The following is a 24360-nucleotide window of genomic DNA, read 5'->3' on the forward strand; positions in this document are numbered from 1 at the left end:
CTCACTGAAAAATATCTGATTTTTTCAACTTCACTGGATCACAGTTGTAGAGTACAATCTCTCCAGTAGATGGCGTACTAGATCATTCTCAGATAAAACACTGCGTCAAACAAAGTAACTTGTATTTGACAAGAGCTGGAAAGTCAAAAAGTGCCTTAATAAAATTGTGACGAGGATTTCTGAGACGTGAAGGATCTATTTATCTATTTATTGTTGCGTTTTAGCCAGCCTTGGGACTTCAATTATGAAATAAATATTCAAATTAACAAAGAAATTGATTTATTCGCTGTATTAAACTTCAAATTAAATCGTTAAAGTGTTACTGGTATGGAACAATAACGCACTTGTTTTGCTAAAAAAAAGCTTTTAAGTTCCACTTTCGGGCTCAGTGGGAAGGTAACGTCACATGACTCAGTCACCTGACCGTGAGGGACATAAACAGAGTTTAAAGGCGGTTTAACGCTGCTGTTCCTGTGTGAGTGTCTCCAGCAGGATGGCGGTCTGGTGGTCGGTTATTTTCCTCTGTCTCGTGACACTGACTAAGGGCACTGCTGCCTCCAACCCTTCTGAGGTAAGCGCTGCCCTCAAAACCAATAGGACACCGCTTGCACCAGTGGCTCTGTGTTAACTAGAGTCCGTCCTCATTCACCAGGACCAACAACACGAGCAGATCAGCTACAGAAGAGAAATAATTATTTCTTGTATCAAATTATGGACTTCTGTGTGGAAACAATTAGGCGTGTCACAATAATTTCATTGTAGATTTATCATACAATATACTTCCTCAATTTTTTTCCTGTGCCCAGTTTTGCCCAGTAGTGTTTGTGTATTTTATTTATTTTTTAAAAAAAGGATAAATATCACCAGTATTTAAGCCGCTCGCTCTGTTCTGTTGTTCATTTCCTCTGTTCTCTTCTAGAGCCGGTTATTTCAAATGATTCTAAATTTTGAGATATTTATGTTGTATTCATGCATTTTGCTGATCAAATATGAACTTTTAGGGATTTAATTAATGACTGGTGGAGGACTTTTAAGTTGCCTGAGTGTAATTGGTTCCTTCTGATGGAATCATTCCTAACTGAATGCAGTCTTCAAACAAATAGTGTTACTTCTATATTAACAAGAGTCGTTTTTGTTTAATTGCTCTTTCTCCCTTTGCAAACTTAAGGGGGAACACAGCAGAACCCCTACAGAGGAAGACCCCAAGGATCAGTTCAAAGAAAAGTACTTTGAACAGATCCTGGACCATTTCAACTACAACAGCCAGGGAAATGGCTCATATTTACAGAGGTACCTCATCACAGGTCTGTGTCCACAAAGTAATCTTCATTTTCTTTGCTTTCTCAAAATATTTGCATTATACTGACATAAATAAAAATGGACAACATCTGCACGGTCTAAGACGCAATTATAGGCACTTCATTTTGTATTCGAATCATCTGAGGTTTGTATAAATAATTTTGTACACAATTCTGCAATATACATATTATTGTGATTATACCGATGTTATTGCCTTTGAATTTTTTTCTGAAGATTTACCTAAAAGCTACATTATGTGCACATTTGAAAATCTTTAGATCAGTACTGGAAGAAAGGCCAGGGGCCTATCTTCTTCTACACTGGAAATGAAGGAGACGTATGGGACTTTGCCCTGAACTCTGGTTTCATAACCGAACTAGCAGCTGATCAAGGTGCACTGGTCATATTTGCTGAGCACGTGAGTCCCTCGTTTAAAGACAAAAGTCAAACCCTGTGACAAGATCATGTCACACTGTTCTGTTTTAAAAAATGACACTGGTTACATTTAGAGTACACTTAAAAGTGCATGGCTACATGAAAGGTTCCTATGTCATAAAGGCCTTGCAGGCTGACCCTTATAATCATTTCTGGATTTAAATATACAGACATTTGTAAGATAAATATTTTACCTATTCATTGACATTAAAAAGTATAATGTCTGTGTGGTTGCACTAATATAATAATTAATACATTTCTAGAGGTACTATGGAAAATCTCTGCCATTTGGGGATGATTCCTTTACCATTGAAAACATTGGGCTGCTGACAGTAGAGCAAGCTTTAGCGGACTATGCAGTGATGATCACAAAGCTGAAACAGGAACTGAGTGCTGAAAAAAGCCCTGTCATTGTTTTTGGTGGAAGGTAAGAATTACATCTCTTAAGCCAGAGCAGTCTATACAGAGTTTTAATGGCCCTGCAAAAGATGTGCCATTCACATGTATGATCTTTAGTGTGTGTGCAATTTATATAAACTGTTTTAATGCATTCTATCAGCTTAAATGATGTCCTATAAGGGCTTTTCTGATGCTTCATTTTTTATATACATGTATTATGAATACTAAATGAATGTAGTATATAATAGCTCATTATGTTGCTCTTTCTGTAGCTATGGTGGTATGTTGAGTGTCTACATGCGAACAAGGTACCCAAATATTGTCACTGGAGCATTAGCTGCAAGTGCGCCTATCTTATCTACAGCAGGAATGGGTGACCCCAGGCAGTTCTTCAGGGATGTTACAGCAGTATGTCATGTCTTTCTTTGCACAGTCATAAAATATATGGTCCCACTTTATATTAGGTGTCTCTAATAACAAATATGCAATATCAAAGTAACTACTGATGAATTTGTACCTGTTACAAAGGATTACAGTACTAAAGCTTGTGTAATTACATATGTATTTTCTGGCTGGTGTGTATTAACTTACATTAAGACATTAAACAGGTGTAGTTTCATACATTTAGCTAAAATTTTACGGTTGTTGATGGTAAAGGGTACTGTAGGGCTGTAAAACTGGCTCGGAGGGGGGTGGGTCTGTGATGCAAGACTTCAAAGTTTTAGGCTTCTGGAGGTGTCGTGGGCTTAATTCAGCGAAACACAAATGAGAGGAGGTGCCGGCCTTATGACCCCTGTGAAGCGCTAGTGATACAGTGGCTGGTTTGTGTGCTCATGGGCTGGGCTCAATCAGTAACCGTAGTTGTTAAGTTGTTTTTGATTGGATAATAAATGGCCACGTTAACCTTAGTGTTGAGGTGTAGGATTCAACTGGAATTTTGGTGGCTGCAGGTAGGAAGAGCGTGTGGTGGGCCCTATGTGAATCTCTAATGGATTGGCATAGGATCTTTTACATCTTATCTTGTGTATGATTATATTTGTTATTGTTGAGACATTGTACCCAGTATCAGCTTCCAACTATTCTGTAAAGTGATAGTTCAGTAGATGTTGATTATTTCAGTTAATCATTTATGAAATTATTTTAATGTGTCGCATTATTATTGCCCCAAAGCAATGTCTGTATTACTACTCAATTATTACACAGTACCTACATAACTACACAGTAACTCTCCACTTATTTTCAAGTGTAACTTTTACATAATTACTGAGGAATAAATGTGTTTTAACATGGTAACGTGATCGTATCCCATTATACCTTTCTGTAATTACACAGTACTTACATACCAACTACACAGGAACTGTCCACTTATTTTAAAGTGCCACTTTTACATAAATACTCATTAAATACACATTCAAACTAAACTACTACTCACTCCAAAAAAAAAAAAAAAAAAACTTTGGCTTTCCACACAATTTCTTTCTTTTTAACATAAGGTTATTTTGTTGATCCAGTTTAATTTACTTCAGTTGGATAAACTTTATTTATGACTTTATTATTATGACTTTATCTACTTATATAAGTTAAAGTTGATCTGAAGCTAATGTGTTGTTGGTTTTACTTATTTTACTATTGTTGGTCCAACTTACTGCAGTAATATTAATATAATACGATTGTTTATTTACCTTTTTATTTACGCTAATCTAAAATAAGTTGGACCAGCGTAATTAAAAGGAGTTAAATCAACACAGTTAAATTTATTACATTAACCCCAAAGCATCTAAGAACACTTTCTAGACTTTTGTCTATTTTCTGACATTTGGCTTTAAAAGCACTTGCATGTAATACCCACAAGTTTTATTTCAAAATTTCCAGAACAATTTCAGCTCTATCTATAAACGAGGCCCATGTGACCTTAAACACAGCATAAAAAACTGGCCCAAACCCTGAAATTTAATTCAGAGGTTAGAAAGGTTTCATATCTCTTGTCAAAACATACCTTTACTCATTCGGAAAAAAAATATTTTTTGTGATTGGAGTGGGTTTACTGCAGTCTTCGTGTCACAAATCTGGAGACTGGGTGAATTAAATACTATATAAATGCATACGTTTCTAAAATGAATCTTTGTAAAATGGTTCACTTAGTAAAAGTGCCATTTATCACTCTACTTTGACAAATTTAACCATTAATTAAACTTACTTTACCGCATAAAAGTTCATTGATTGTCCATTAACAAATGTTTGCTGTGCATATATACATTGGGTGAGTTAGTTAATGCTTAAAAAAAAAGCAAAATATACATGGTCTGTCCAGTATCTAAATGTTCATTTTACGGTGTTATCGTTTGTCCATTAGTATATGTTTTACTGTGTAAAAGCTAAAACATAACAGCATTATAAGACAGGCCATGTCCATTGCCAGTGTAAATGAAAAGTCTACTGTGTAGCCATTCTTTGAATCAGTCAGGACAAACAGCTTGAACACCCACTTTTTTGGGTTTTGCCTTTTATACACGGGGTCATCCCAATTTTAGTCTTGGTGGCAACAGACTTTCATCCACAGCCAGGTCACTGTGGGGATGATACAATGGTTTTCAGCTGTTCCTGAGAGTGTCCATCAGGGGTTTTAGCTGGAAAAGTTGATTCTGCTTGTCTCTGCCTTGTTAATATTGACATCTTCATCAGGGTAACTAAGATGAAGACTACAGGATATTGCTCTGTGTCTGTTCTGTGGCATGATCTGTGATGGCTGAGGTAACAAAAAGAGATGATGGCGTTATCAAATTATACCCTGCCTAACTCCAAGTTTGCCCATTTGTGTTTCTTGCCCTGTGACATGATTTTTGCAGCCTGTTTATATTTCGACAAAGTGTTTGTTCAGTTTGCAGGGGAAGTAAAGTTTGAGGCCACCTGAGGCTGACTGTGATGTAAGATGTAGAGGAGGAGATTGTGTCTGCTGAAGTAATGCTGACTGGTGTAGATATGCAGCATGTGCTTCACTGTGGCCTGAGAGCTCTGTAAAAAAAATAAAATTCAGGTACTACTAAGTCCATTGAAAGGGGTTCTCGCTCCCTTTCCAGCAATTTTACATTCAGTATAAAGTCACACATGCTCACAACTAAATAAATATAATTCTAAGAAAGATAATGTGTCACATGCACAGGACAATATGATGAAAACCTTTATATTATTTGCAAGGGAAGCTTAATTTTACACAAGTTAATACACCGTAAACACAACTCTAGAGACTAGGAAATGTACACAGTGAAGTGAACATGGACTATCAATGTGGAGTAAACATTACTAAAGGTTAGACTATGAACTTTCACAATGTGGAAAACAACAATACTAAAAAAGGAACAGACTGAAATCACACAATGTGAAGTAAACATTACTAAAGGTTAAACTATAAACTTTTACAATGTGAAGTAAACATTAACTTTTACGAGTTTAATAAACAAAGCTTACGGCTATTGTATCACATATTAATTTCAAGCGTTGATCATATTAGCAGCATTTAGCCAAACACTAACGCCACTATTACTGAAACATCAAAGTTTTGATGATATATATAGGTTGATTTTTTTTTTTTTTGGTAAAATACACTTACCCCATCTTCAAACAGATACATTTTGTTATTTTCATTTCTCTTCATTTGACTGAAACCCCTCGGTCTCTGAAGCTGTTTTCCTCCTCGACTTAATTTCCTTTCTTTAAACAAGTGAATGTCTATTCTTTATTTTTTTGAGTGTTATTTCATTGTAACTGCAGAATTGGACACAGAGTTTAGTATGTGTTCTAATAGTGACAGGAAATGTTCAACACATCATTTTATCAGTGAATTAAATGTATTTAGACAAGGTTAATGAAAGACTATTTTATGTTTAGTCATATTAATGTAACACATTAAATAATTTCATAAATGTCACTTTATGAAATCATGGACATCCGCTGTACTCTCACATCACAGAATGGTTTAAAGCTGAAACTGGTTACAATTTCTCAACAGTAATAAATATTAGGTAAATGTTAGAAACTACAGCAAATCCAGTTTAATGTCTTAATGTATGTTAATACACACCTGTCAGAAAAGGCTTCTGAGGGGAAAAAAAAACAAAATCTTGTTCCAGTCTGACTACTAATGTAAGTACACATTATTACTTGTGTGTAATTGCATGAGCGAGAATATCCTGTTACAACTATGAATATCCACCTGTGTAATTACAAGGCAAAAGTGAAGTTGATACACAAATGTAATTACATAAGCTTTACTAGCCCTGTGAAGGACTGGCGCCCCCTCCAGTGTGTGTTCCTGCCTTGCACCCAGTGATTCCAGGTAGGCTCTGGACCCACCGTGACCCTGAACTGGATAAGCGTTTACATACAATGAATGAATGAATGAATAAGCTTTACTACTGTAATCCAACTATAACAAGTACTAATTTATCAGTAATAACATTAGTATTGCATATGTTGTTCATGTGTAATTACAGTTATTAGAGACACTTTATATTAAGTGGGACCTATATTTATTTTGTAATGCTCTCATATTCAGTGATTTGCAGTGTCTTTTACACTTTTGTGCAGGATTTTGAGAACACTAATCCAGCTTGCAAGGATTTGATCAAAACAGCTTTCCATAACCTGCAGGTTTTAGCACAGAACGAAGGTAATTATTCCCCCAAATGTTCAAGGGATCAGTGAATTAAACACCCAACAAACTTGTAAAATCTCAAATGGTCAGAAATGCATCTAATATGCTTTTTTCCCCTCTTCTCCTCCTCCCATATTCCCTGTGTCTGAAGAATATACAACCATCCATTCGAAGTTTTCCCTCTGTCAGGTTCCATCTTCCCCTAAGGACATTCACCAACTTAATGGTTTCCTCCGCAATGCTTTCACCTTACTGTCCATGATGGACTACCCCTATAGCACTAGCTTCATGTCTGACATGCCTGCTTTCCCTGTTAAGGTAGACACAATGATGGTATAAACTTTTCACTTTTCATGGTATAAACTCTGCTAACAACCTGGCTTAACTCTTCTTAAAACACTGTCAAATGATTGATCACTTTTGGAAAACACTAAGCACTCTTCTCCAATGTACAGCTATATATATATTTATATATATCTTTTATAGTAATGCATTACATTTGAAGATCTGATAAACTTCACCTCCCAAGTGACAGTCTGTGTTGTATTTCTAAACTGGATCCTTTTTAGTTGTGGAATCATGAAAGCCAAATTTGTTCTCAAACTCTATTTTCACCATCATTACATATTATTTGTACTTCACCATAACACTGTTGATTGTTGGCACTGTTAGCACACGGCACAGGAATTAAAATGCATCACTGCCAAACTGCTGTCGTGGTGGGAAATATAGAGCAGTTTTAGCAGACTACAAAGACGTACCTGTGCAGTAATTTGCAACTTGTATGCTTACTTTCTCACTGTAGGTAGCATGTGAAACAATGTTGAATGGAACTGATGTGCTGTCTGCTCTTAGAGACACAGTTGGTAAGCAATAGTCAGTAATACATTCAGTCTCAGGTCACGTGCAAAAAATATTTTGAAGATATATGGGATTTGATGAATAATTTGTGTTTTATGACATTAATAATGTTTCCCCACCTCCCAGGTATCGTCTATAACTCTACTACAGATCCAAAGCTTTGTTATGACATCTACGCGCTTTTTTTGGAGTGTGCCGACCCCACTGGCTGTGGGCACGGCCTTGACAGTGTTGCATGGGACTATCAGGTTGGGTTTAATATTCTTTTGTCTTGCGATTCTGGTGCTTATTTGTTAGATAGCCCACTGCCCAACATCCATTTGTAGCACCAAGTAACAATACAATATTAATAAATGTACTTTGTATTCAAATCAGTGACCGTGTTGCTTTTGTGTTTATCAGGCGTGCACAGAGATTGAGATGTACTTTGAGAGCAACAATGAGACCGACATGTTCCCACACATGGCCTTCACAGAGAACATAAGGAAGCAGTATTGTGCAAAGAGATGGGCAGTGTTGCCACGACCAGGCTGGCTCAAAATGCAGTACTGGGGTGACGGTGAGCATCATGGATACAGCTCCATAACCTCATAACTACAGCCGTCTCTTTAAAGACAATGTTATTTAGATAATTATTATTATCTAATATTAGATAATTAGATTTAGAATAAAAGATTGTCAGATTATTTAGGTAACAAGTAATAGAATCTTAAAACCAACCACTTGGCATCAATGCAACTGTATGATTGAATCGATACTATGTCAGTTTGTTAACTAATCTCATTTAATATTTGCTTACATTTGGTTTCTAGCTTATGGCATAAAGGTGGTTAACATCAGGAAAAGCAGTCAGTTCTTGAAGCCTGTATTAGTAGTAACTTCTGCCATTTTATGTCATTCACACATACTTTTTTGAGATTGGTCTAGTACAATGTTTCAATTCTGATATCTGTTCAAACAGAGTTTTTATAGCACTTTTTAGATCAAGAGTTTTATTGTCAATTCTATGTACAGGACATACAAAGGATTGAAATTACGTTACTCTCCTCTCCTAGATGCAGTAACATTTAACAAAAAATAGACTAAATTCAACTAAGCTAAGTATAGAAATATATGAAAGTGAACAAACAGAAGACAAGTGCAGGACGATACCAGCAACTCACTGATAGACAAACATGAGACAATGGGACACTGACTGAACAATAACCTGATTTGGAGGTAATGGATGTACAAGGCAGTGTAAACAGTAGTGCAAGATAATCGTAATAGAAAGAGGTAGGATACTGGATGTACAAGGCAGTGTAAACAGTAGTGCAAATATAGGGATATGAAGCCTGGAGGCTGGTTAAAGTGGTTGACTGCCTGCCTGATTTTTAAATTCACAGTTGGGTATTGGTGGTAATTGACGAAGTTGCTGAGTAGTGTGGGCGGGGGGCAGAAGTGGGAGGGGGGTCAGAGCAGGGAGAGAGTTGAGCATTCTCACAACCTGATGGATGGAGCTGTCCCTCAGTCTGCTGGTCCTAGCCCTGAGACTACGCAGTCTCCGCCCTGATGGCAGCAGGCTGAAGAAGCTGTGTAGCGGGTGGGTGGGTGGGATCACCTGCCAAGCAGAGGGCTTTTCGTAGGAGGTGGGAGGTGTATAAGTCTTGAAGGCTGGGGAGAGAGGTACCAATGATCTTCTCAGCAGTTCTCACAATACGCTGGAGGGTTCTGCGGCAGGATGCTGTGCAGACCCCGTACCATGCAGTGAAACAGCTAGTCAGGATACTCTCAATGGCCCCCTTGTAGAAGGTGATCATGATGGGGTTGGGAGCTCTTGCTCTTCTTAGCTTGCCATTGGTGAGCCTTCTTGGCCAGTGATGATGGTCCAGGAGACCCTCTGACAAAGCAGCTTTATAGAAGCCCAGTAGTAGATGTAGATCAGTAACATGTAAGACAAAATAAAACCACATGGCTTGGTGGGATAGATGGGATACTCGGCCAAGAGTGAGTTATTTTAGTCTTGTATTATCTGTATAGCGTATAAGGAGTTAACAATTTCAGAGTGAGATGAGTGTTGAGAGCCAGTTTATTACACTTCACCTTCAACCACTAAGACCACAACCTTTGGTCTAAAGGGAAATATTTATTACCAAAAGCTAAACAGAAGTTTTGAGCCTAGACCTAAAGACTACAACTTTGTCTAAATCATGAATGTTATCTGGAGGATTGTTTAGCTTTAAAAGAAAAGGCTGTTCCCCCTGCTGAAGCCTACTGAATTGTGGGGACTAGTAAGAACCCATCACCTTCTGATCTATGCAATTGTGGTGGTTTGTAATAAGAAAAAAAAAGGTCACATGGACCCCGTTTGCAATGTTCTGAACCAGTTTACTCAGGTTCCTTCTGGAACAACCAGACATCAGTGTATTACACAGTACACTAACCTTGAAGTAATAAAGGGTTATGCTATTTTTTTCTGCATCACAAAGGGATATGCCATGTCTTAATTTAGCAGTATTTTGGAGATGATTAAAAACCTGTCCTACTAATGATACCTATGTGAAAGATCAGAATCAGTTACAAGGCCAAGATTTTTTAGCTGTTGAACATGGCAGAACAATTCCAGGGAGGCTCCTGACCCACTGTGGCCCTGAACTGGATACAAGCAGTTACAGACAATGAATGAATGAACGAATGTAAGAATGAACACGGCAGAACAGGGAAATCAGTGAGCATTAAGTATGTATGGTTTCTTGCAGTTTTTGGTCCTAGGAGAACCTCTATTTTCTTCAGTCTCAGTTGATCAGGTTTGGCTGATTATAGGCAATTGTGTATTTTCTGCATCATGGTGGAAATTAATGCCATGTTTGCTTTTTCATTTTCTACAGAGGGAGCATGCAAGTACTAATAGTCCACAAATGGAGCCTTGTGTATTATAGAATACACCCATTAACTTAACAAATTGAAAGCTATCAATAAGGTAGCATCTGAACCATGATAGGGCTGGTCCTGAGATTCCAACAGTGTTCTCCACATTTTCTAGCAGAATACTGTGGCAAAATCAGCACTGGGGTTGAGTAACACCAACATGGAAACACAGCTTTGATCTAAGGCTCATTTATTATCTTTAATTAGAGTGGTCTCAGTTGGAAAAATGTCTGTTCATGGTAAAGTAGTTTATTCTAGTTAATGTTCCGGTCTGCACTTGGGTTGGATATCTGAAACATGCGGCGTCATAACAACCTCAAATTGGAGAAAAGAGAATATATTACTCTTCCTAAAAGCATTCCTTTATCATTATACAGACTAGTGACCTCCAGAGAAGACATGCATTTGTTTATTAGGAGCTTGCCTGCAATAATTATATAGCTTTAATATTTAAACTTTTTTTTGCAGAACTTTCAACAGCTAGCAACATTATTTTCTCAAATGGTGATCTGGATCCATGGGCAAATGGAGGGGTAAGACTTGTGTCATTGTTTGCCACATGTGTTTACTGAATATTGCAATGCAGTCATTCTTCCTGATGCTTTAATGCTAATGTGATTATTGGAACATTTTTTTCTTTTCTTACAGATAAGGAAGTCACTGAGTGAGTCTCTGATTGCAATCAACATACCAGAGGGAGCTCATCATCTGGATTTAAGGTAAGTCTTTAAAGGGGGGACTTCCTTTTCATAAGGAAGTTAAATCTCTATTCATTCCATGCTATATAGTGAATTGCATGTAAAATCTCAGCTCATACATTAGTAAAGCTATTAGTAAATAAGTTACAATTTAACTTAAATTCAGAAAATGTTTCGTAATTTTAACACTGATCATACTTGGGTATTTGAATGCAGTAGCATTTGATTAGTGTGAGTGCATTTGCCTGCCTCATGTGGTCATAATTATAGGATATTGTAATTAAACAGCTGATTACTCGTAGCATGTTTTTGAAGCCAAAATGGAAAAAAAAATTTATATTTAGATTCATTATACTTTAACATCTATAAGTGATGTTACAAAAAAATAAAACTATTAACAAAATGCTCTACAAGATGCACTTCACATCAGATAACACTGCTTCAGTATTGGAGTCCATTCAGCTTTTCCTCACATCAGCATAAAGTTATAATTAATTTGAATGAGCATTACCACTAATCTTAACAATAGTTCAGAATTCCAGTTGTTATCAATGACTGTTGTGTTTTGCAGGCCGTCCAATAAAGCTGACCCTGACTCAGTGAAAAAGGCACGGCAGCAAGAAGCTGAAATCATTGCTCAGTGGGTGAAAGCTGCAGGGGCACAGACATTCTAAAAACATATTTTAAGTTGTAATTATTTTAATTCTTGGTATTTTAAAGATGTTTAAATAAAGCACTTACCCCTCACAAAGATTCTTGCACAAATAAATCATAGCAGTTTTCAGAAATGGGTATTTATTGACAAAGCTCTTTGATTACACACAATTCCTTGGTAAAAGCTCACTGATTATACACCATTTCCAAGGTAACATCCTTTAAAATCATAGCCAAAACAAAAAGCCTACTCAGTCATGACCAATTGCTAATTTGACTGACTGCTCTGGCACATAACTGTGGAAGGAGCAGCATTGCCGTTGTTAGCAACACATTTCACCAGTTTGCTGCTGTAAGTCCTCTTGTGTGTGTTTTCAAAAGTACCCCACAACTTATAACTTTGAAAAGCAGTAGGTCTTTGGTCAATGAACAGTTAGGAACCACATCAATAACAATACTTTAGGAAATAACAAAATGCACATAAAGCCCTTAATTGTATGTGTAAAATGTGAATGTTTTACATTTTGATGCAATTAATGCACGTTTAATTGATCATCAAGATGATATGGTACGTTAACCTAAGTCCCATAGAGTCTGTTATAAATAAGCATAAAAGTGTTTATGTACAAGATATTTGTAAACAGCCATATTCATTGGATGGTCAAAATAGTGTGACATTTCTGTACAAACAATTCTCAGGACTGAAAATAGAGAACATTTCATTATTATTAATATCATTGCTCAGTAAGGATTCAAAGGCACAATTATGACGAAAACAATGGATGGGATGAGCCCATATGAAGTCAGAAAAGACCAGATACAACTGATCAGTAAGTAAGTAAATGTAGCTACTGAACCCATTCTACTACTTTACCATTCAAAAATACAACGTCAAATATTTAGAAGGCAAATCACAGGTGGTGATAGAACAACCATTTGTCATTTAGGTCCCCTGATATGCAACACGGCAGCCTCAGGTGTAGTAAGCAATAAAACTCACATTCTTCAAAATACAATATTGTGCTTGTTAATCCCTCTTTAAATATGTTTAATTTATATCTACCAACTGCAAAGCGCTCAGGCCACAAATAGACTAAAGCTTGAGGGAATTTTTAAAATCTCCATCAATAATACAGAAATGTAACCTCTGAGGCAACATAAAGCATAAAGTCTGGGATCAACAGGAAAACAAAATTATAGATAAAACCTTCATTTTAAGACAAAATATCCACAGAAAATCAAAACTAGAAGGTAAAACAACATACACCAACATTAAATAAACAAGTGTGATAAAGATTTGATGGCAAGCACAGACAAAACATCAAAAAAAAAAAAAAAACAAAAAAAAAACAGTAGTACACAAGCACATTGCTCCCTCAAAATGTACATTTAAATGGAGAGGAAAAAGGAATAGAAAAGTGCTTGTACAAAATGATTCACAGCTTGAAAGTGAATTATAGTCCTCGGGCTGAAGAAGACCGCATATAGACAAACAGCTAATTTAAGAGGGTGGCTGAACGGCAGAATAATTCCTGCCTGTCATCCCCTGCCACACTTTTTCTACAGAGCTGGGGCTTAGGCTATAATCATGTCACGTCACAGCTGAATAACACACCCGAACCCACTTCGACGATAGAGGGTAAGCACAGTCATACAGGATATGGTTGGGGATAATTCCCATAAAGCTCCAAGCACAGAAAATATTGGAATTTTATTATTATTCAGAGGAAGGTCCAGCATAAGTGAATCTGTGAAAAGCAGAGGTATTCAATTCCAGACTTTGAATCTGTGTCCTGAACATTATAAATCAAAGACTTGCAGGTACACAGTATAGTTTTAGTTATTAGTTTAAGCGGTGCACATGGCTTGGTGTTATGCTCACTTACATTTTGTCCAAAACAACGCACTGAACAGAAATAGAAAAAGATTTTCCTGAAGCAGCCGCACATGAGCCCAAGGACACCCTGCCCAATGGCAATATGGTAGAATGGTATAAGGAACCCAAGCATAAGACTCTGGAGTGATGACTAACATCCAGTATCTTTGAAATGAGTTGGAATGCTTATGATCAGGAAAATGTCAGCATAGGTACCTGACCTCAGTAATGGTCTGGTTGAATGCAATTAAATCCCCCTGTAATCTTGTTTAAAAAATGTCAGAGAAAAACCATGATCCATTAGCTATATTTTGGTCGGATATGGGAGTTTGAACATTACTGAGTAGAAATGTTCTACCACAGTGGGATGCAACAGCGGCAGAGCTTAAAGTACTGGCGAAGATGCACTTATCACCACTGCAGAACAACCAGTGTCTAGTCATTAGCCCATGGATGTAACACACGAACGCATATCTGAAAGAACACTCTTTGTTGAACTAAAAGAAGCCCTTTGTAATGACCTCTTGCAAAAGAAAAACACAAGATTTTAGCCAATTATGGCTTTTTGCTATGAAGGTTTTACCTGTGGAACTGATTGTACTCCAGTTGATAAAAGAGCACTGGTTACTGCACTGTAATCCAGCACCATAAGATCAAAAAGATGTGTCTAGAGGTATATTTTCAGTACAAGATTATGTTCTACAAACTTTTGGCCCTTGTGTATTTGACAGCACATGGCCAATCAGCCTCAACAGTTCAATTAACTACTTGATCACAACATTCAGGACTTAAAACGAGATTCAAGGTCTAGTTGAAAACCTGTGGTGAGCTTTCCACACTTAGTGAAATTAAAAACACAATAAAAAGAAAAAATCCCGTTAACCATTCCTTGTCCACTTGAAACGTTCACTCTTTTTTGTAAAGGCTTTTACAATCATTTCCATTAGTCAAAGGAACTCCAGTTATGAAAAGAATGTCTTGTTCCCAGAGTTGAAATAGATGGCAGTTTAGATATCAAAGGGATTTAGAAATCCTTGTGTAAGGCCCTGAGAAATGTGTTTGTCTACATATATCTTTTTAATGCCCATGTCTCTGTCTGCTACTCTGCCTGTGGCCATATGGGAAGAGGGTGTGCCTCTGTATTGAAGACATACTTATCCAAGCTGATCAGGTTTGGGTTGTCTGAGAACAGCAGGAAGAAGTATTTAAGTGTCTCGCCCAGGAAGAAACTCTCCATTTTGTCTCGTGGACTGGGATTTTTCGGGTCCCGCACGTTATTGATGGAGGTGTAACCACCAGTCTCGACCTAAGGGGACAAGCTTGCATCAGACTTAAAGGACAAATCCTGAGACAAGTTTCACAATGCAGGACTTTTTTTTTTTTTTTTTTGCTTAGCCAGCTACGTTTAAGCTTAGTTTGAGCAAATCCAGATTTTCTGTCCCATGTTTGAGGAGGACAGAGGTTGGGTCAGTTCATGGTTCACACAAATGGTCACATGATTAATCATAGCCTAAGTATCTAAACTTCACTGTAAGAGAAAACTGAACTGGGGCATCTAGGCTCTGATAAAGTTTCAGCTTGATAGTGTACTTGGAAAACTGAAAGCAGTAGACTCAAATGAAGCATCTCTGTTTATATAAACCTCATGAAACAAGAGAAGCAAAGCATCAAACGACTGAAACATTTAGAGTACACTTGAGCCAGGGACGCCTACACCAGGCTACAAAGCTCTACACTTCGGCTTGAACCAGAAAGGAAAGTGTCAGGAGACTACACTTGTATTATTTACAAAGCATAGATTTAACTGTATGCTTTTCTCACTACACAGTCAGTGGTTCTGAAGCTGAATATTCAACACTAATATTGTGTAAACCTAGAAATTATTCATATGCTTTCACAAGTGCCTGAATACCTAATTATTGCAAGCTTTATGGCCATCCGTTGTGTTATCTATTTTTAAGTCTTTTAAAGCTAAAACTATAAACATCATCAGTTCTGCAGAGCAGTTCCTGGCCCCTGCCATGTTACACATTCTAAACTTTAACAAGATTAATTGAGTAATTGGACACACCTTACTCCACAGTGTAAATATTGCAATATGACTAGCTTCAGAGTATTCTAATCCAGATGCATATCTATATGTATTCTAGTTATACTGAGCCATTAGTTGGATTATTAATGGATCGTCAGGCTGCATATAAACAAAGCCACTGAACTGTCAAAACAATCAGACCTCTAATATGAGCAAATATCAAAGGACAGCCTTACACCACTGTACAGCCAAGCAGAAGTTAGATATTCTACGGTACTCACCCTTGTATATGTATTAAAGCTCTGAAGGATTTCCCATCCCCAGTTCTGGTACTTTTTGTCCTTGGTGAAACGGTAAAGGTAAAAGAGGCTTTCCACAGTCTCTGGTCGTAAGAGGTTGTGTCTGTCTGCAAGCTGTGGAAACACGAACAGAAATCCTTCCACTCAGTTTTAGCACCAACAAAACTACAGAAGTTAGAACTGATGGATTAATCATTTAAATTTTGATTCATTTATTTAATTTTATGAAACTATACTGCACTGAAATATACACAGATCGTCCTGATCTGATCACACTGAAGGGCTACTGTAGGTGTCAGAACACCTGTTGCATGCTGGGCAGATTGTTTTACATATGACAGCAAGTTCCTGAAGGCATGTAAATGCCTCTGGCTGGACACAGTAGCAGAGCCCAACTTACTTTAACATCTACGTCCTGTGCGCTACCCATCTGTGTGTTGAAGTGGACAATTTCCGGAGCAAGGCCAGTCTCCATCTGGGCATACATCTGGTAGCAGGTCTCCATCAGTTGCTTCGCCAGTTCCATGTGCTCAGCATCCAGGCCGTGATGAGCCCCGAGGGCCAGCGTACCAGGCAGGAAACATACCAAGTGGTCCTGAGGGAGAATATCAAATACAGTGAGGGGGGAAATAAATAAATAAATAAAGCCTCTGAGAGGGGTTTATTTTAATCTCCTGCTGTGTACCTATATCTTACCAAATTTAAAAATTGGAATTAAAAATGATTAATTTCACATAATGTTATGTGTTTAAAAAAAACTGTGTCTTTTGATTTACATCTCATTCATTTACATACTTCCAGTTCCTTTTTTCAGACTGAGAGCTGTAACATACCATTTTGGGGCTGAAAAGTCCATGAGATAGCTCTCCAACGAACGAAAGGTTGAGTGGAGAAGACTTCCTCACCAAGTTCTTTTTAATCCCCTCGACAGCCTGTAGATAGTCCTCCAACAACCTGAATGATAAATGACAGCCGTTATTGTCATATGCTCCAGCAAGGCACTGAACATGTGAAAGTTTCATGTAAATGATTCAGTCATTTCATTTTGTGGGTAAACACAGTGCAGAAGAGTGGATGCAGACTGGAATGAAAGAAGGAGACGTTATATCGGGGCACAGGGGGTTGGGGTGGCTATAAATAAGACAGACAGACAGAAAGGGAAAATAATACTATGAAAAAAATGAAGAAAATGGCAAGGAAAGACAAAAATAACAAATAGAGCAAGATAAACTGAGATGCAGTGAGAATGAGTCAGCAAGAGCAAGAGCTAAAATTATTTTACAAAATTCAAATGTGGTACTGCAGTTTATCTATTCATCTACTGCACGCTGGAACCCCTGGGGCCATTTAAACTACTTTGCTTTGTGTACTCAGACAGAGCCAAATTTATTCAGATGGGGATAGTGTATTGGATGTGTCTGTCAGGATCACTCTGCAGCCTTCACTCCCCTGACTGATATATCCACACAAGGTAGCCACACTGTTAAACTGTGAAGGTAAAGCCATTGGCTAAATCATAATGTCTTACCAGGGTGCTGAATCTGTGCAAATGGCTCGCTGTTACTGCAGATAAATGTTTAATAGCCTTGCTTTTAACCACATCCTGCCCCTGGAGATAAAACCAATATCACTCGAAAGGCTATGAATATTTTAAATCCTTATGTACACACACCATTTGTCAGAGGAAAGGAGGGATGCCATGCAGTTTAATCAGACTGGGAATATTGTGGAGAGTTAGGTAAGTGCTGAATAGATCAAACAGGGACAAGGGAATGAAAGCTGTCATTTGTGCCAGCGAGACACATAATCCAGATTGATGTCACCTGTTGTGATACAGCAGTGGTTCAGGCTTTGGAACAGCAGAGAGGGGACAGGGAACAAACTCTTAAAGAACCACTCCCTTCTCCTAAACAAGCAAACAAACCAGGGAGCACTAACTCACTCTGTCTCCTTCTTGCCCCCCTGGATCCACTGCTTGAGCAGGTATTCATAATAGCTGTCAGCCCTGGCTCCAAGAGTATAGATGCCCAAGTGGGTGAATTGCCCATTGTTGGTATTGATGAACATGGGCACCAGACCATCCCGCTTGCCTTCCAGTTTGTGCACCTGCCGCATCACCTCCATCACTGCAGCCTAGACACAAGAAATTGGGAGGAACTCAAACATGTTCATTTGGATTGCACTCAAGGCTTATATAAGAACACCTAAGGTATGGTCAGAAAAATTATCCCTGTACTTAAGGCATGACACGATTACTGTCTTAATGTTGTTGTTTAGTTAAATGCTACAGCTACAAAACCAAGAGTCACTAATTTATCCCATTGATACATCATCAAAATGTGTTTGTGTGTGTGTATATATATGAGGAATCACCTGGTATTTAGGGTCTCCAGTGAGGTGACTAAGCTCACGGAACTCGAGCTGGATGCTTGTAACCTCAGCCACGGTGCTGTCAGAGGTCCAGCGTGGAGGGTGAGCAGTGCCTTTGCCAATGTTTACATCAGAATACGGGATTTTAGAAGGAGTGCTGAAGGCAGGCATGAGCCTGGAACCAATATCTTTCTGTAAAAGACAAAAATAAAGCCAACATCAAGAGCTGTAGGAGGCAGTTGGACTTTCATATTACCATATTGTTGCTTAAAATAGAGACGCCTACGATCAGAGGCTTTGAAAAGCTTTAAAGGCTTTTCATATTCACAAGTTGATGCTTGACTCAGATGAGAGCATGTGCAGGGAATGACTGTACTAACAGCAGAAGGAGTGGAGGTGGCACTACATTCAGCATAACACAAAGCTAACTCACACACATATATATATTCACATTCACTCACAGCTTTCTCCAGGAACAGTGCGTCACCAGTCAGATGGTAAGTGCTGAGCAGGCCACCCAGGATGCGAATGGTGCTCTCAAACAGATTCACATCCACATTTTTGTTAAAGGAGAGCTCTTTAGCCACCCACTCCCGGGCTTCCTGAAATTCTAGGAAAGTAAACAAGGAGTAGCCACTTCAGAAGTGCTCCAATCACTGACGTTAAAAGGCAAACAAAATTTGTATCTTTTTTCTACCAAACACTTTTACTTACCATTCTTCAGACCCAAGATCCACATGGTATCCAGCGCATCAATCAGAGTCAGGCCCAACCCAAACCATTCTGAATATGATTTGGAAACAGGTTTAAGCTCATCATGACCCCAGGCAAAGTCTTTGTAGCCCTTCCATGCATGCCTGAAAGCTTCTCTTACTGCCTCCAGTCTGCTCTCCACTGGAAGAGGAGACACATTAATGACACATAATTCAAACTACATCTGCAATGCAAGCAACTACTAAGCATGCTACAACATGCAGAATGTATTTAGACGGTCAGCTCTTTATTGTTTAAGGATTCTTTGTAGCCCTAGCAATAATGGATTTGTAAAATAAGAGGAAAATATTAATGTTGTTACATTACTATATTCAAATGATCCTGTTCATTTTCTTTTCAAGAAATTGAAAAGTTCTTATAGTTAACTGTTATGTGGATCATTTAAATGAAGTGTTACCAAATTTTGGTATACACATATACAATGGTCACTAGGTGACACAAGGGTTACTCAAACATTGAGAGTACAGAAACTGAGAGAGTAATATTAGCCCACCTAGTGCAGAAGGGTCCGTGGGCTCAGTTGCCTTATCTTTTCGCTTGGCATCAAGATCGGTGCCCTGCTCTGCTTCGATCACAGCTCCACGCCAACTACTAGCAACAGAAAACATATACTCTTACACAATATGATCAGAGTCGTGTTTTGTGCATATACAAGTTAGCAGAAGACACCGATGGTACTTTGCTCTAATGTTTTCTAATGTCTGACTGGAAAAACAACACAATAAAACCAATACGAAGAAAGCATAATCAAATTAATGTATAACAACACAAATATATATACACATATAATTAATTAATGTTCAAGCTCAGAATTTCATATTCCGAGGACTCTTACACCACAATGAATACACATATAGATGACTATGTAAGATTAGGAGAACTTGCAAGTCTGTTTGAGTTAAATACTTTTAAAAGCTCACTTGACAAGCGGCTTATTCCCATCCTCTTCCTCCACATTCTTTACACCTGCTACCAGGGGCTCTGATCCATTCCCTTTACTCTGCAAGCGACTCCGGAGGACAGGTGGCCCTCGCTTATGTGGGATTCTTTTCTGTTTCAAAGGCAAGAGAAAATAGCCAGGACAATTCCGATATGTTTCTTCTAGCTGTTGCAACATGCTTAAAATCAGATTGGTCATAAAACTAGGGATTTGGAAGGGAAAAAAAAGAAACTGGTTGCAGCTCTCAACAGAGGTAAATAAGTGGGTCACACTAACCTCTGAAGGTGGCTCAGGAAGCAGAAGCCTGCCCTGATTCTTCAGCTCAATAACAAACGGCTGCTTCCCTTCACCACTCTTCTCCCCTACTGCTGTGTCTGAAAGAGCTGAAAGCAGTAAGTACCAAAGTACCACCTCAAAATAAATCCATACATATCTAACTCCTCATGCTTAAGCTTTATAAAAGATATCCGTACCTCCCCAATGGCCTGAGAGACTGGGATATGTGGCAATTCCACCAATCAGCAGTAGAACTAGAAGAAAAAGGATAAGGCTGCGCTGCAGGCGGGATAACTGCTTCCATTTCTACAAAGCAAATCAGGGCAAGAGAACAAGTAGAATAATTACATCGGTACATTCAATAAGTCCACTTAAATCCAACAACATATTACAGAGTACGCTTAACTCTAACTCAAAAATAACAAGGACTTCTGTGATGTTTGCTGCACAATACAAAACGCTGTCAGTGTAACACGGACGCACTACATGTCTCAGAGCATCCAGACAAAGTTTCCTAATACTAAATGCAGAAACGTTTAATTTCACAGCTCTCCATAAACAAACCAGGCAAGCCCAGTTTTGAAAGAGCTCCATCAGCTGCAGGACATCTGTAAGACAGGCATCACAAATATTTCAATAATAGTGAGGCAGTCATTCATGTGAGTCTAAAATGTCCATTCTTCTTTTAATAGGTCTGTGAAGGTATTTTAGAGTTGCGAGTGATGTTCTGTGTTTTGAAAAATGGCAGAAAATTTGACTATTATATCTGATATCTATTATATCTGTTTCATGCAAAATGTCATGGGACCCTGCCCAACCGTGGGAGCAGTTGTCCTTAGTTTTAATATAGATCACATATTTTGTATTAAAATTATGTTAAATTGCGAAAAACTCGATTCGATTTTAAGAATACATGTATCAACTGCAAAATAAGCCACAGATGCAGTAGATTACATTCCCAAGCAAAGAACGGGTTCAACAGAACAATTTGGTCCTGAATCAAAAATAAGTGGTCAGTATTCTGAACACTAGCTTCACAGATACCTTAGTTCCCCAACATTTAATTAATAACTAACTATTATTAAAATTAATTACTTGAAAATACACTTTTAGCTGATGATTTTTTAAAAATCAATAAATACAATCAGCACACAGAGTCTTAGACTGTCACAGAAAAATATATTTATAATGGGAGAGCTGTGGAGCTGTAAAATTGCAGGGAGGCCATTAAAGTAACAAACATGACTGGAATTTGTAAAGCTATCCAACATTTCACATCCAGCAGAGTAGTGAGTCAGCTGGTAAGATCTGGCAAAATAAACTCAAAATGGTCTTTCTCACATCACTCTTAATTGCATCTCAGTGCTTCTCCAACTGACATATTCTAGCATTGCTGGGGGACTGTCAATGTTTTCATGGATTTGATTTCCAAACACAGCAAGGTGACCATACAAATAGTTTTAATGAAAGTGGGATATATGTCATAACAGACTTAATTGGTTAATATTTATGAAATAAACAGGGATTTTATTTGTTCAACATGATTACCAACATAAGGTAATGCTCCTGGCTATATGCAAACAAACCCTCAAAGAAATGTTGAAAATTGGAGCATACTGCTTTCCCAGAAGGCCACAAAGGGGTCAAAAATAACTTGATTTTAGAATAAACACATAGGGGTATACAGATTTTTGGACAAGGTGCCTGTTTAAGTATCCTTTGGTGCAGTTTCAACAGCCCAAATCATTACAAGAACTGAAGGTAAAAATGCAATCTTACCCTCCAACAAGATTGCCTGCGCTGCTTGCCATTTGTGTAGCTTCCACTTTCAGTTACAGTCAGAGATACAAAATCCCTTCTTGATGGTGGGAGCATTTCTCTCTCTCTCCCCCAGGGAGAACATAGACAATGCTATAAAGACTCACTGGCCTGTAGAAAAAGAAAAAGAAAACAATGAATTGGGATGGCAGCTAGATCAAACATCGCATGCAGTTGTTGACAAATGTGAAACTTTAATAACCCAGAATCATTGGGCGCAAGTCAGAAACACACCCTGGAGGGGGCGCCAGTCCTTCATAGGGTGACACACACTCAACTACCAAGGTGTGTTTTTGGACCGTGGGGGAAAATCTGAGCACCTTGAGGAAACCCACGTGGACACAGGGAGAACACACCAAATTCCTCACAGACAGTCACCCGGAGCAGGACTCAAACCCACAACCTCCAGGTCCCTGGAGCTGTGTGACTGCGACACTACCTGCTGCGCCACAGCATATGATATGTGTATCATATATGTGGTATTTAATATTAAAGACATGCTTAAGTGCAAAAAACCCACCAAAACTGTCATGTATTGCTTTTTCAGGCTGTAAGCCAGATCCTGTTACCTCCATCTTCATAAGGCTTTGATCAATTAGCTTTTCGGGTTTGTTTTATTAGGATCTCTAAAGATCACAGCAAACTGTGCTCATGGTGAAAGCTGCAGCTGTTTCTGAATATTCTATTTCCTAAACGAGTTACTCTTGGTATGAGAATGTGTGTGTTTGCCTGTTATAGAAACTACTGACATTGCTTCCCAGCTCTGGAAGGAACACCAGACTACCACCACGAATCCTTGGGGGAAAAAAAATCCCAAATCTACATTATCTGTAACATGATACAGCGGTATATCGCTGTGGATAAGAGTCTGCCAAATGCAATGAATTTTGGCTAAATGTAATGTACTATAGACAACTGTTGAAAACTTTTTAACAATGTTTTCAGTCATATCAAAACAACTTCACTGATTTCAGATGAGTGGTAGATCACAATGAAGCTGTGACAATATTAAGAGATGATAGCTGTGACCAGACTGAGGTATATAAAAACTGAGTATTATGGGTGAACCAGCTTCATCTGGTTCAGGGTCGCAGTGGATCAGTAACCTACTCGGAACCACTGGGCACAATACATCAACCATTTTGGTATGGCAAACAACTGCTTAAAATAAAGTTCTAAGCAGGATCCAATGCATTTACTATATTTTATAAACGTTATACCTCACATTTACAATAGCTGTGTAGGCCCTTTAACAAGAAGGCATAACATATCCATATACTGCTCTTAACTGAAATATTAGTAAGAAACAAGCGATTCTGAATTTCTGACAGCTGTGGCTCACGAAGTTTAAACTCACTAGCGGAGAAGCAAAAAAGAAAAACTAACACGTAATAACTAGATTAAAAAGTGTTTAACTTTTATTAGTTCAGTGCGTTACTTTTATCTTTTCACACAAAAAGGTACACAATTTATGGAGAAACGGAAAAGAATACAGAAGCAAAGTTAAGCCTGTCAGTTTAGTTCTGGCAACAGACATCGTTAATATTATAACATTTCTAGTAAAAGCTATCTTCATTCACCTACGACTCATGAAAATTTAAAACAAACCGTTTTTAATCCTTCCGTCCCGCTGCTGTCCCCAAGCAAATCCAGTCGTTTGGAGCGGCGCTTGTTCGGCTCTGGATTTCACGCAAGTCCGAGGCTTAGAGAAGGCCTCCTCCGCCGTTCGCAAAAGCGCTGCCCGGTCTCATGACTTTACAACAGTATAAACCGTCACCATTCTCAAAAAGAATTCAGTTAAACACTTAAATCTGTTTGGCTTCCAGTCCCTCCAGCAGTGTACTTTACAGGGCTGTTTATTCACCGACTTAGCTTTACTAATCTAAAACATTATTCAGTAGAGCTGACGTGCTCAGGTCCCGCAGGCGGAGGTCTGATGTGGTGAAGCAACTGAAGTAGCGGGAGGTTCGGACAGTTTCCCCATGAGGCGGCTTCTCCAATGAGAACAAACCCACTCTCTGATTGGCTACAACTACAGCGTTCACAAGCGCTGCTGCACATTGATATCACT

The 24360-nt window shown here is 38.3% G+C and overlaps 2 protein-coding genes across 4 annotated transcripts; one reads left to right on the plus strand and one right to left on the minus strand.

Annotated features, from left to right (window-relative positions):
• Positions 1-414: 414 nt before the first annotated feature.
• Positions 415-12041, plus strand: LOC136676510 (dipeptidyl peptidase 2-like). Its single transcript, XM_066653595.1, has 13 exons — positions 415-571; positions 1169-1304; positions 1578-1717; positions 1998-2161; positions 2406-2541; positions 6718-6799; positions 6936-7102; positions 7590-7650; positions 7772-7893; positions 8048-8204; positions 11021-11085; positions 11201-11271; positions 11822-12041. Exons 1-13 carry the CDS (start codon positions 494-496, stop codon positions 11922-11924), a joined length of 1482 nt encoding a protein of 493 aa, XP_066509692.1. The 5' UTR covers positions 415-493; the 3' UTR covers positions 11925-12041.
• A 4-nt stretch (positions 12042-12045) lies between these two features.
• LOC136676509 (endoplasmic reticulum mannosyl-oligosaccharide 1,2-alpha-mannosidase-like) lies at positions 12046-24232 on the minus strand. Of its 3 annotated transcripts, none has more exons than XM_066653594.1 (14): positions 23898-24232; positions 22251-22400; positions 20669-20777; positions 20472-20569; positions 20176-20306; positions 19749-19846; positions 19196-19375; positions 18943-19091; positions 18485-18673; positions 18054-18244; positions 16945-17065; positions 16512-16706; positions 16094-16225; positions 12046-15086 (listed from the first exon to the last, which is right to left on the minus strand). In XM_066653594.1, exons 2-14 carry the CDS (start codon positions 22344-22346, stop codon positions 14880-14882), a joined length of 1896 nt encoding a protein of 631 aa, XP_066509691.1. In that variant the 5' UTR covers positions 22347-22400; positions 23898-24232; the 3' UTR covers positions 12046-14879. The 3 variants fall into 3 exon arrangements, with proteins under 3 accessions (XP_066509691.1, XP_066509689.1, XP_066509688.1); XM_066653592.1 differs by having other exon boundaries at positions 19749-19843; positions 20472-20578; XM_066653591.1 differs by having other exon boundaries at positions 20472-20578.
• Between the last annotated feature and the right edge of the window lie 128 nt (positions 24233-24360).

This window comes from Hoplias malabaricus, chromosome X2, assembly GCF_029633855.1.
Source record: "Hoplias malabaricus isolate fHopMal1 chromosome X2, fHopMal1.hap1, whole genome shotgun sequence".
Lineage (NCBI taxonomy): Eukaryota > Metazoa > Chordata > Actinopteri > Characiformes > Erythrinidae > Hoplias > Hoplias malabaricus.

What these genes read in the sequence shown, in the direction of transcription:
- LOC136676510 (XM_066653595.1), top strand. Translation starts at nt 494, where the DNA reads ATGGCGGTCTGGTGGTCGGTTATTTTCCTCTGTCTCGTGACACTGACT. An exon ending in TCTTCAGGGATGTTACAGCA is followed by an intron (nt 2,542 to 6,717) that starts GTATGTCATGTC and finishes ACTTTTGTGCAG; the next exon opens with GATTTTGAGAACACTAATCC. An exon ending in AATGCAGTACTGGGGTGACG is followed by an intron (nt 8,205 to 11,020) that starts GTGAGCATCATG and finishes TTTTTTTTGCAG; the next exon opens with AACTTTCAACAGCTAGCAAC.
- LOC136676509 (XM_066653591.1), bottom strand. Translation starts at nt 22,346, where the DNA reads ATGCTCCCACCATCAAGAAGGGATTTTGTATCTCTGACTGTAACTGAA. An exon ending in TTCCTGAGCCACCTTCAGAG is followed by an intron (nt 20,307 to 20,471) that starts GTTAGTGTGACC and finishes CCTTTGAAACAG; the next exon opens with AAAAGAATCCCACATAAGCG. An exon ending in GGGAATAAGCCGCTTGTCAA is followed by an intron (nt 19,847 to 20,175) that starts GTGAGCTTTTAA and finishes TTCTGTTGCTAG; the next exon opens with TAGTTGGCGTGGAGCTGTGA.